At 38.5% G+C, this 13,844-nt stretch overlaps 1 protein-coding gene across 19 annotated transcripts in view; it reads right to left on the bottom strand.

The window, feature by feature from the left end:
- The window catches only part of DMD (dystrophin), an 886,326-nt gene that overhangs the window by 50,304 nt on the left and 822,178 nt on the right, over positions 1-13,844 (bottom strand). For 17 of the 19 annotated variants that reach the window (XM_088144790.1, XM_088144792.1, XM_088144787.1 and 14 more), the window contains one exon: positions 12,479-12,540. In XM_088144790.1, coding sequence (XP_088000916.1) covers positions 12,479-12,540 — 62 coding nt within the window. Of the gene's footprint in view, positions 1-7,769; positions 7,952-12,478; positions 12,541-13,844 lie in introns of those variants that run through there. The other 2 variants (XM_088144802.1, XM_088144803.1) reach the window with 1 other exon arrangement.

The following is a 13,844-nucleotide window of genomic DNA, read 5'->3' as shown; positions in this document are numbered from 1 at the left end:
AAAAAACACACAACAGAAAAAAATATAATTTATACAATAACTATTTTGGCTTCCTTCCATTTTTAATTTCTTTTAGAACTGAGAGAAAAATGACTTATATCATCCTTAGACTCTTAAACAACAACAAGATTATCTAGACAACTTTTGATTTCCAGATTTAGCAAGATACATTACATTAGCAAAATATCTTCCTAATGTATCAACTCTCAATCATTATTTGTTGTAATCCTGTTAACAGATTTCGATGAACATTTCTAATGGGCTGTTCATTACTGTATCCCTCTGGCATTTTTCCCAACTTTCAGATCTGCTTAACCATAACAGTGACAACCACACATAGCTGATACAGCTTGGAATGAATTGCTGAACTTAAAAATAAAAATGAGAAGCATAATACTTTACATATAAATATAATTTCATTGTGTAGCCCTGTAAAAAATCTCTTACCCTATGAAGGAAGGAAGCAAACAAGCAAGAAAAGGTCTCTTGACTGCATCCATGTAGTTTTCATAGTATGAAAATAGTTTGCCACTGCTTTATGGGAAGTCCTCAGATTATGGTCATTCAGCGACCATTCAAAGATATGATGGTGCTGAATGAACTTTTCCTCGTATTTGTGGCCATCACAGAGTCCCCATGATCACAACTCAGACACCTGGCAACTGTAGGACAATTGCAGCATCCTGCTGTCATGCGATCGCCATTTGCGACCTTCCCTGCTGGCTTCCCACAAGCAAAGTCAATGGGGAATCTGACAGGAGGTCACAAGTCACTCCCACTGCTTTTTCTTCCAAAAAGCCACTGGGTGGCATGGGGATCTTGTACTCTGTTCTGCCCACCTGTGGCACCCACCCAACTGCCCGTACTCTGTAGCATCCATTTGTGGCACCTGCCTGCCCACTCATAGCTCTTGCCCATCGGCCTGCTTGCCTGGGATGCAGTTTCAACAGCATAAGCAAGCGCTTCTGGATTCCTGCCTCTTCCCATGTCACACTCATATGAGGTCCTCACGTAACAATGGCAATGGGGACTGCTGGATTGCCATCACTAAGCAATGTGGTCACATGACATCAGGCTTTATGACCACATTGCTTAGCAATAAAAATTCTGATCCCAATTACCATTGTAACCCAAGGACTACTTGCATAAGCTTTCTTAATTTAAAGTACTTTTAACTTAAGAGATGATAGATTTCTGTCTCAAAAACATTAGCATATAAACTAGAATCTAATAAAAAATACTGGAATAGTTCTAAGTGATGTAAATAATACTGTCAGAAGAATACAAACTTCATTTATATGGATATAAAAGCATATTAAATTTTGTATTCCTCCCAAATTCACCTATTGATAATTTACAGCTTCTTTTTCTATTTCCCAATCTTGCATACAGCTCTTAAAGTGGTCGCTCATATCACTATTAACTACTAGCCAGTTCAATCCTACTTAGGATTTACAAGATCAGCTGAGGTTTATTTATTATATGAGATTTGTATCTGCCACAATCAAAATGATTGAAGTGATTCTTAACTGTAAGATTTTTTGGGTTTTGTCACTTGCTTAGCCACAAGGCTAAAACTTCAACATTTGAATAAAAATCAGAAAAAAGTTCTACTGATACAATCAAGTTTGTTCACAAGGAACATATGTAGATATTTACATATATCAAATTCTTCAGTCCGTACGCAAACGAAAATTGCTTGTGTGTGTGTGTGTGTAAATTTAAATGTAGAAAACAGTACTGAACTCTCTAAAATGCCTCACTGTAGATTTAATTTCATAATTTTCACATATACTGTATATGAATCTCTCACATGTTAATACATACCTACATATGTATCGGAGATATAGGCAACCATACAGATTCTAACAATAAGATGACCCTTGTCAAACCTAACAAGCTATTTTAAATGTGCTAGAAGTTCAGTAGCTATATCCCAAACAGAACTTTTGCCTATCTATGAAACCTGCTGTTTATTTACATAATAGGTCATGTTAACCCTCATTCCAAAATATCAAGGACAGTTTAAAAAATAGAGGAAAAAGCCATGCAACGTCATGGAAAATTTCAGAAGTTTAACATTATGTATGTAAGAAATGGTGCTTCATTTTAATACTGTGTATGGAGAGTTTCTGAAATTTTGCAAAATCTTAAATATTTAACAAATATTTAAAAATAAATCTGTATAAATATCCCTAAATATTAGCTAAAATTTAAGTATTTTCCATCTACCTGGAGCCAATGGGAGAAGTTATTCATTGGCACAGGGTAAGTTAGCATCTATACATAGATGATACTGAATTATAATTTTTTTACCCTGATCTGGTGCCTAGAAGCCGTTCTCTTTTTTCTCAGAATAAGCTTAACTGATTTCCTCCAAAGTGAAATCTTTACTAAAGATGGATGGATGGATGGATGGATGGATGGATGGATGGAAGGAAGGAAGGAAGGAAGGAAGGAAGGAAGGAAGGAAGGAAGGGTGGGTGGGTGGGTGGGTGGGTGGATGACATCACTGTGCTTAAAATAAAAAATTCTATACTGCATCTAGCCTCAGCGATCCTATTTCTGATCTTATTCTGGCTGAATTTCTGAGGCTTGGAGATCTTACTTAGCTTTCAGATACCCACACAGAAGCAAAAATGGAGCCAGAACCCTGTTTTTTAAAAGCCCATTTGTGAGAGGGGAACTCCTGGCTGGCTCTTTAACATTAGAGTTTTTACCAAGCTTCAAAACTGTTAAGTATACTACTATTCCGTGGCCTTGTTACTGAGGCAGAATAGGGCTTAGCAGCAAGGACAGTGCAAAACATGCTGGCATGCTCTTCTACTGTCACGGATATGAGAATGTTAATGCAGCCATGATGAAGAGCCATATGACACCTAAATACATACAACTTCCAGGTTTACAAGGATCAGTTTTACAGCTATCCAATTCTTTTCTAGAGGCTGTCTAGCAATTTAAGTTTTGCACTCAACTGTAGCCACCATACAGATGTTCTTGCATGTTTTCTCCATTTAGTGTTATTTAAGTGGCATCGGTAAGTTATGTTTTGTAACTTAGCTGGAACAAGAGTTTTGTCAGAACAACTTCTTTTATACCGTAAATCTGTCTATGGTAGGCATGCTGCTATGCCTCTAATGACCATCCATTTTATATAAAGTTCACTACATAAACTGAATAATCTGTATAATTCAGTTATACGTCTAAAGCCATTCAGTTCTACTGATGCAGATTTTCTTGCACATTGCAAATGCTGTTTAGGCTGGGTTTTTTTGCCTACTTCCCCTTACAGCCTTGTTCAGGTAGCTATAGCTTTTTAGTAATCTCTGCAGTCCTACTAAGCTTCCTTAATCCTGGACCCGGTCCTTGGTCAGTTTATACTTTAATCATCAGCAGAGTTCTTTCCAAAGTTAAGCAGTTTCCATCGGAAGTCCAAAAACCCCAAATGCCCAGAAGCAATTTACTGTTTTTATATATTATACCACCCAGTATGTTCACAGTTGGGCAGCTTTGACCTTTGAAATGTAAATAAATTTATCCCTGATAATCCATTTTTGTTGGAACAAATCTTCAAATTTTAAAGTTATTTGGTTGCTCATGCAGCCACTTTATAAATGCCTCAGTAGGTCAAAGGAAGCTCTCCCATGCATCAGGTTTCTCTTGAGCATCAAGTATTTATTAACGTTCTAAGACAAGGGAAGAATTATCCTTATCGGCTGTAGCAACAAAGGTACGTTTAAAGCATTTCTCTGGCTGCGTATCAACTGCATAAATGAGCTCGTACCTGGATCTGTCCTTCATCTATAATCACTTAGGTAGTAATTCTACAGGAGGAGTAACTTTGCTTACAATCAGGGCATTTTAATTTTGGTTTTAATACACATGGTTAAAATCTAAGATTTCTAAGTAGGGAAATTTTCCCATGGCCAGACTCAAAATTTCAGGGCATCACTGATCAGACTGGAGTTCTATATAGTCAATCTCCAAAACTTCAACTTCTAATACTATTTATTTATAAAACAGTGGGAGGTATTTTGTTAAAGAATAACTTGATTAATTTACAATTGCTAAATATATAAACTGCTGAAAGCATTCAGTTTGCTTTATTAACAAGAAACTTTACTCCAGTGAATTCCTGCTTTTGTTCTTTTAGGGTTCTTTCTTGTCCTTTCAGCATGACAGCGATCCCAACATACTTTAAATCAACCACAAAGTATTACAGGAAAGAAAAAGAAAGATTTTGGAATGTCCTTCACAATTACAGAAATGAGTATTATTAAAAATCTGTGGGGAAATTTCAAACATGCAGTACTTACAAGGAGACCTAAGGATATTTCTAAACTAACAGATTCTGGAAGAATGGAAAATATTCTAAAAACAAGAATAGACTCTTGTTAGCTACTGGAAACATTTGGAAGTTGTTCATTCTGCTAAAAGCATTACAAAGTACTGACTGGAAGGATGTTCACACTTCTTACCTGTCATATTCAATTTTCATATTCTGAATCCATGAAAAAATTGCACAAAAATAAGATACAGTAAGCCTTTAGATATGCAGAAAGATGTTGTATTTAACTCTGTGTCATACAGAGCTTGTGTTAGCTTCCGTTCACATATGGATTCACTGAAACATATAATGTAACCAGGTGCTGTCAGCTGTGAGGTAGTTCGGACAGGAAGCACCAATTGTGAGTACTAACACTAACTTTATTTTAAGATCACAGGAACAGAATCTTGCAATTCCGAAAGCACATTCTTCAGCCCTCGCCTCTATAGTCCAAGAAATTAGAGAGGGTTCCTTCTGAAACATTTGCCACACCCCCAGTCCTTCTATAGGCTAAGCTGCGTCTTATATGACTACTGCCTAGCTTGTGGCTCCTCTGGTCTGCAGAGAAGGCAATACAGTTGTATGCAAAAATGTTATGCACCTGTAATGGTCTGTCAAAATGTCCTTGAATCATTAGTTGATTCCATATATAGCAAGCTACCACATTATAGAGATGTCTACAAATTCTACGGAAAAATATATCTCACAAAACACAAAAACATTCTAAGAACAAAAATGGGAGATAACAGCTGTTACTCAACCATATGGCACATGTTAAACTTCTTTCTTCTTGTTGTCACAGCACCACCTCTATAATATTTGGCATGCTACTATATCTGTGTGCCAGAGATGCCATTTTTTTCAGTATGACTGAGATTAAGCAATACTAGAAAGGGGCTGCCTCTGACATGTCCAGTTCTACAACTCAATACTTGCTATTCATTTTTCTGTTGCAGCTGTAGATGATACAGGGAAACCTCAATTTAATGGACTATTAGCAGAAGGGGGTGTCTTTTTCATGAATGTCTGTTAAATACAAAATTGTATCATTCATGTTGATTTATGTCATTTGTGTAACTATGACTTTATTCAAATGAGGAAAATTCAATCCTTTCAATCTACAGCATTTGCATAAAGGTAATCTTACTTGATTGAAGTAATTTTATTGGAATTATATTTGCATCATTATTTCATTTTTCAAGTGAAGTAAATGGCTACAAATAAGGTAAAATTAACAGTTTAAAAAAATTAAGTACCTAATCCAGACAATTGGATGCTATGGACTTGTCCACTATTTTGGAGGGTATGTCCAGATGGAAATTTTCTCTAATAACAATTAGAGATGGGGGTCAACTAAACTGAAGTTTCACTGTACGAGAAATACTAAATTTAATTTATGACTGATAAACATTTCTTTCATTTCTTCCAAAAAATTATTAGCCCTTTCAAATTGCTATTCAAGAAGTTTAAAAAAAAAACTAAAAGAGTTTTGCTTAAGTCAGAACTAATACTTTTCAAGCAAATTTAACCAAATTGGCAGCCTGGGAGAGAGGGTTTTTTCACAAGCTGCCCATCCTCTTAAGTTGCCAGTGGCTAATCACAATCCTGGCAGCAATTACATTCCCTGCTGCTGAGTCATGACTTGCACTGTTTTTTTACCTTCAAGTTACAATGGAACACATTGCTCCTTGCATTACTTCTGGCTTCAGGAATCGAACTAATACAAATAATCAAGAATATGGGCAACTAACATAGGAGTATCAAAAAACAAATTGAAATGGCAGAAATGCCCTTACTGGTGACTTCTGATTTAAAATAAAGCTGAAAAATGCAACAAGAAACATAAGGCAGCTTTGTTACCACTAACAAAGTAACTACACCCATTAACTACAGCCAACTTTTCAATCATCAAAAGAATCCATAGCTTGCATTTATGATACGATAATCCAATAAAAGTGCAATAAAGTTGATATTTGACCTGTCCTTTTATACACAGACTATCTTCGTAAGTCTGAACTACTGAGTGTTTCTTGCATGTATTTTGTGATTGCTTTGTAAGAGATGATCTTGGCATAGAAGCCCAATTCAATTCAGGGTGCTAACCCTGAGACAATTTATTATATAGATAAAAATGATTTATTAAAAATACTGGCACTGTAGCCACTGTGCACTATTTATTAAATGCTTCTTTACCAATGGTTACTCAATGGCTTCCTATTGCTTTGGTGTGTTTGAACTGCATCATGAAATTTAAGGGAATGTCTTAATTGTACAAGTAGCCCTCACTTAATGACTGTTCATTTAGCAACCATTCGAATTACAACAGTGCTAAAGTGACTTACGACCAGTGCCCGAAATTGCAACTGTTACAGCACTCCATGTGGTGTGCTTGGCAACCAGCTTGCACTTACAACGGTTGCAGCATCCCGGGGTCACGTAATCATCATTTGCGACCTTCTCAGATGGCTTCCAGAAAGCAAAATCAATGAGGAACTGTGTGATTGACTTAATGACTGTGTAATTTGCTTAATGATCATGGTGATTCGCTTAACCACTGCTGCAAAAAAAGGTAGCAAAATTGGGTCCAGTCCCGTGTCGATTCGCTTAATGACTACATCTCTTAGTGACCTAAATTCCAGTCCCAATTGTGGTCGTTAAGCGAGAACTACCTGTATTAATTGAGGTAACTGGGGTGCTACACTGGCCAAACCTTGAGCTAAGTGAGTATAATATTTGTACTAAATAAATACATAAATAGGGTAAATAAACTTTCTGTGAGAGTGCAACCAAGAGTTACTCTTGAGCGTCCATGGCTAAGAGTGGACTTGAACTTGGGTTTCTCCTGTTCTAATCCAACATTTTAACTGATACATACACTTGGCTCACCCTAGTAATGCTGGTCTTTCCCAACTCTCCATGTCTCTATATTGTTGTTGCTGTTATCCACATCTGCTACTGATGTCAGCAGAAATCAGTAATCTTGATTAGTCATTGGAAATAAGGGAAGACATAAATTTCATCATCCCAGTGATCACTCACCATAAGTTTTTGTCTCAACACACATAAATGTGGACTCCTGCACTCAGACAAGTGACATAGTGGAGATACATGAAAAGCTGCCATCCAAGAAATGTCATTCTGTTATGTGTGCGCTGGAGCAGAAGTATGTGGATAATAAACATCCAGTATCAATGTGTTTTAATTCTAACTTTTTGTATAAAATAGAAACCACAAAATCTTGATAAACGATCTTTAAGTATTTTCTTTATTTATTTGTTAGACCTGTAAACCACCGTAGCTTGCTAGGACTCCCAGCTGTTAACAAGGAAATATATATTATAAAACTTTTATTATATGTTCTAACCAAGGAAAATAGAACTGAAAGCACAATAAAGATTTTGCTAAAGAGTAAATGAATTAAGACTCACATAGTTCAATTTGTTTGTTATACTTTTTATTTTATTTCAATGGATTGTGAGCAAGAGAGCCAGTTTGGTCTAGTGGTTAAGGCACCAGGCTAGAAACCAGAAGACTGTGAGTTCCAGTCCCGCCTTAGGCATGAAAGCCGGCTGGGTGACTTTGGGCCAGTCACTCACTCTCAGCCCAACTCACCTCGCAGGGTTGCTGTTGTGGGGAAAATAAGAAGAGGACGGTGTATTAGGTATGTTGGTTGCCTTGAGTTATTTATAAAAATAATAAAAGGCAGGATTATAAAAAAAATCTAAAAAAAAAGGTGCCTTCCACTGGCTTCATTAAAAAGAAAAAACAAAACAAAACAAAAAGACATGAGCATTTGCACAAAGAACTAGACATGGCTGCTTTGTGGCCCCAAAATGGCAATCATCACTCCCCATGTTGTACTTACCTACTGTGCATCCACAGTGAGAAACAATAGATGATAAAGAGTTTATCTTGCAGTCCCCTGATCCACCTGAAGGAAAACCTGCCTAATATCTTGAAACCCAAGATATATATACCCAGAAACTGAATAAACCAGCTTTTAGAAAATACCAAAACTCCACTCTTGTATAAGAGGGCTGTCAACTTCTTCTGTGACACCTGCAATAACTTGGGATGTAGAAGACTCTTAAAAAAGGTTTAGGATGTGGCATTGCAATTAGTACTAACAGTAGAGCAGAGGAATCTTGTTTGAGATGGAAGTGGGTTACACAAAATACCTGTATTCTACTTTCAGCAATTCTTATTTCCTATTATCTCCACTTTCCTTGGAACAAGTCTCAGGCTTTCTGGAGTCCTCACATTTTCAAAAGGAACTTTTTTGAATGGGAGAACTAGAAATGTACTGCTGGATTACAGGTAGTCCTTGCTTAACAACTATTTGTAAAGCGACCATTTGAAGTTACAAAAGCGCTGAACAAATGGTAGTTATGACCGGTCCTTGAAGTTACGGCCAGTGCAGCACCTCCATGGTCACAGGATCAAAATTTGGGCACTTGGCAGCCTACCTGCATTTATGACCACAGCATGCACTTCAACTCCCCCCAATCTCTGTCCTTTTGGACACCTTGCACTTTGCTGCCTACCCCTGCAGCCCGCCACCCCCCCCCCACTAACCTTTGCTGTCTTCTTCCTCCCGTTGCTGACAAGGTGCACCCAGCCGAGGCAGCTGCTGGCCCTTCATGAGGCCTTTGCAACAGCCACCTATTTCCCCCATCTCTGCCCTTTTTGCTTCCCTGCACTCCGCCACTGCTGCCTACTTCTGCTGCCTCCCACTGACCTAATAGTAAACACTATTAGGCTTTTGAATGGAGACTATTAATCTAAATTTGCCTTTCCCAACATGATGCCCTGTTGATGCACTGACTTCAACTCCCAGAAATCTCAGTAATGACCATACTGACTAGACAATTCTGGGAACTGAAGTTCATAATCCAGAGGATGACTAGGCAAGGAAAGACTACTTTAATTCAAAAGTAATGAAAAATTATAATGCTTCCTTCAGCAATGCTAAATGAAGAGGTATATCTTCCACTATTCTAAACAGCTTAACAGGATCAGGCTTAGTATTTACATGGGAGACTATTTGGAAATACCAGGGCTGTAGGCTAGACTGGGGTGTTGGAAAAGATCTCAGAAGGTGGCAACACATCAAACTACTTCCAGATTGCTGCAGAAAAGCACTTGGACATGTCCATGTAGTCACTATGACTCAAGTATGACTCAAAGAAGAATTTACTTAATTACTTTTTGAAATATGAAATGTGCTTAAAACACACCATTAATTTTGGTAGATCTCTACCCTTTGTTATTAATAAATTAGCGTTGTGGCCAAAACCTGGTTTCCCTAAAGCAACCAAATCACTTTGAAGACACAAAATAATTTTATTTGTATGCATATTAGCAATAATACAGTATAGACTAGACCTGCAGCAAAGCTTTGATACTTTGCTGAGTGGCCATGAACAAAAGCAGAATCAGGACTTATATGCCTTTGGGCCACTGCGTGGCAAGGCAAAGAAAGGCAAAGGCAAAACAAAGAAAAAGACAGACACAGTGGAAATTACAGTGTGATGTTGGAATATTTTAGATAAAACCATCCACGTTTATCCCTTCCTGCTAGGGCAGCATGCTAGCCATACTATCTTTAAGATATGGTCAGTGAATAGAAACAGTTTGGTTTATTGCGCCACAGGTTCCTGACTGAGTCCTCTCCCTGTCACCAGTCAGGGTCAATTCAGCTTTCTGTGAATGTTTTCTTACAAGGGCACTTTAACCAGTTCACATGTATGGTGGGGAGCATCTCATAGATTTGGTAGTGAATGCAATTTACATGTATATGGGGTGGTGCCTTTCACCACCACACTGATCCTTCTACAGAATCACAGTGCTATTCCATGCTAAGCTATATGGCTCAACGATACAAAGGAGCATGAACATGGGAAGGAATGCTATGGGTTGTAGCTGAACAATCTGGGGAGCCACAAGTTCTCTACCCATCATATAAATGAACAACTCTTTATATTGGCTGATTTTCTTAATAAAGGAAATCCTGTCTCTAGCAACTGAAAAACAGAATAAAAACAATGCATTTCAAAACACAGAAGAGAGTTTTATGTTGCTAAAAAAGCAGCTCTTCTAAATACCACCACAATTATGCTTTTTAAGAGAAGAGCTAGGGTGGAAGACAGAATTTCATTTGCACTGAGAAAACCCAGGACCCTTTTATACTGACTTTAGGCAAGAAAGGTGATGTTTAGAGATCATATGTCCATGATTTTACCATATCCCAACTCAGCTGAATGCTGCAAAATAGCAGAACAGTGAAGAATATATGTCTGGCTCCCTTCCTTAGCTGGCTTGAACTTGGCTGGATCTTCCCAGAGACTCAAATCCTTATTATGCCATAAGACAGAAGCAGTTGATTGCTAAGTGAAAGAATTAAGTTTTGCCCCCTTCCTATACTCTTAATCTAAATCCTTCACTTCTCTTGCCTTTCCTACAGTCTAGCACAAACTCTGCTGCTTGGACCTCTCACACCTGGTGACATGTGGCAATTGGTTATTGGCATTCTGCATTCATGACTTGGGAAAATCTAGCTCCCAGGAAAAGAGGGCTATGAAGCCAATTATTATTTTTTCCTCCTATTCATCTCTTTCTCCTCAATCAGTTAAGAAGTGAGAGAGATCGGGGACTAAGATTTAATCTTCCTTCACCACAATGTTTGTCTCTCACTTAAATAAATGTTACGGAAGAGAGAAACTTGGTCATATCCAGCAAATGGGTCAAAGATTGCCACCATCATATAGAGAAAGCATACATAATTGCCTTTGCAACCAATCTCAATGCTCAGGACAACACTGTAAATAGGGATGCTAATTCCAATTACTATATTCTATAAAACTAAGAACTGACTTCCATTAGTCAACAACTAACTGACCAAATGGCTTTTTTATAGTTGAAAAAGAGAGGAGAGGAAAAATATGTACTGATTAATAGAAATCTGGAAAAAAGGGAAATTAGATTCTTTTAGGTACAGACAGTCCCCAGTTTAAGAATGAGTTCCATTTCCAAGGTCTGTCGAATTTGTATGTAAGCTGCAAGAGTATTATTGTATAATACTGTATAAGTAGTATTGTGTAATGAACTCGAACCTTTGTGTATTTAACTCAAATTTTGCTACAACAGGCTCCGTTCTTAACCATGGGTCTGTAACCTGGGCATTCTTAACCCAGGGACTACCTGTACATGGAAGAGCAGGCTGTCGAGGAACAATAGCAGGCACCTGTGCTGCTTCCCTCCCCTCCTATTGGAGCCTTCAAATGGCAGAGTTGCTGATAAAAGCTGCAACCCTGAAACAGGTGGAGGAGGAGGTACACATGTTGTGGAAGCTCTGCAGCAGCAACAAAGAGAAAGCTGCCAAATAAAAGTTGTTTTTTTCTTTTCTTTTCACAGAGACTGAAGGGTCCAGAGGAAAAAGAAGAGACACAGCAAGGGAAAGCCAAGCACAACACTGGGAAGGTGCAAGTGCTTTACATGCCACCCATTAATAAAGAAGAAGAAAAAAAAGAAGAAAACCAAGAGAGAGGGAAAGGATTTAAAGACTAGGGTCTGTAAGAGTAAAATAATGTTGTATGCTAATAATAATAGTAGTATTCTTTTTTATGTTTTATGTATTTATATTTATTGTTTTAATGCTTTGTGTGAGCTGCCCAGAGTCCCACACTGGGGGGAGATGGGCAGAGAGAAATTTAATAAATAAATAAATAGTAATAATATAATATAGCATAGAAGTAATAGTATAGAGCGTAGTATAGTAATACTAGTAGAATACAGTCTATAAAATAGTGTATATTTTATAAAGCGATAAAAATCCAAGTGTCTAGCATCCAGTGCTTTCGGTGGATCTTTTGAGTCTAAATCAATGAAATTGGGTAGAGTTTAAAAAAAGAACCTGTGACAAGGTAAAAGATAAATATTGAAAAACTAAAAATATGCTGTATTTACTGTCCTGATTGCCCTGTAAGTAAAAAGCAATAATCAGTAATAAATAAAATATGATGTTATCCATCCATCCACTCTTCTTTTAAAAGCCATCTCATTTAATTATCCATTTTATTCTAAATTAAGCCTTTTATGATCAATAAAAATATTTCTAACATTTCAAGGCTTTAATAGGAAGAATTTTCTTACCTAAAGACTGGTAGAGCTCTGTCATTTTAGGATGATCCCAGCAGGTAGTCTGCGTCTCATGACTACAAGGCAGAAAAACAAAACAATGGAAAGGTTTTATATGTTTAAGTCTGTGTAAATCCTAATTACACTGCAGCATACATTTTCGTAACTGTATCGTGTTGTCATTTGGATTTCTTCACTATTGTGAGTAACGTATAGCAATGTAATTGTTTCAGGCTTTCAGCTGACTTACCAAAAATGTCACATCAGCATGTTTTTCTCTGGTACCAAAGTATCATGAGAGGCAGCCTTATTACATAAGGCAAATTCTTTAAATGACAAATCTAGGGATCATTTAAGAGGGACAACATTGTCCTGGAATATCAACAGTATGATCTGCTGAACGGAAGGCTTTAATGAGACTGCTGCTCAGCAATACACAAATTTATTCATTACATTTTTTTATAAAGAGCAAACACACGTACAGGTAGCCCTTATAACCCCAAGACATGCAGGTCGTTAAGTGGGAAGTGGCAGAGTCCCAGTTAAGGAGCATTGGGGTGCTACCGGGGGGGGGGGGGAGGCCTAGTGCAGGCCACACACGAGTTGGGGAGGGGACTATGTGGCGTGAATGCAGGGAGACTGAGGGATGGAGGGGACAGGTCAGCACCATTGCAGGGAGGCTGAGGGATGGAGAGCATAGCATGAGCTTGTGCAAGCACAGGGAGGCCAAGGAAAGGAGGGCGTGGTATGATGCAGGGAGGACAAGAGAAGGAGGCCACGGTGCAAGTGCAAGGAGACTGAGGGAAGGAGGGTGTGGATTGACGCAAATGCAGGGAGGCATACGGAAGGAGGCTATGGTGCAAATGCGATGCTGCAACCGTCGTTAAATGTGAGCTAGTTGCCAAGCCCCCAAATCATGATGACGTGACCACGGTGGGGCTGCGAAAGCTGGAACGTCAAGGACCAGTCATAAGTCCAGCGCTATCGCAACTTTGAATGGACACTGAATGAGTGATCAGTAAGCAGAGACTACCTGTACAAACCATTCAAATATGGTAGTGCTGAATGAAGTGACTTACGACCGGTCTCAAAGTTCCAGCTGTTGCACCATCCTCTGTGAACAAGATTCAGGCCCACTTGGGACTACCCACATTTATGACTCTGGGTGGGGTGCGAATGGAGGTCCTGGGAGGAGCATTAAAGGAGGCTCTGGCTGGCATGTGAACAGAGGCCATGGGCAGGGCACAAGAGAAGCCCTGGCTGCACTGAAGCAAAAGAAAGTGGCACGAAAGAAGGCCCTAGTCAGTACAGTGATGCGTGGTATAGTGGATTTGGTGGCCAAAAGGGCAGGTGGGGGGAGTTCAAGAGGAGGCAGTCCCTT

This window comes from Python bivittatus, unplaced genomic scaffold (assembly GCF_059951505.1).
Source record: "Python bivittatus isolate LINGU-HERP-01145 unplaced genomic scaffold, Pbiv_v1 ctg000350_np1212, whole genome shotgun sequence".
In the NCBI taxonomy this organism is placed as follows: domain Eukaryota; kingdom Metazoa; phylum Chordata; class Lepidosauria; order Squamata; family Pythonidae; genus Python; species Python bivittatus.
Note: the sequence above shows the minus strand (reverse complement) of the source record. Positions and strands in the feature narration are given on the sequence as shown.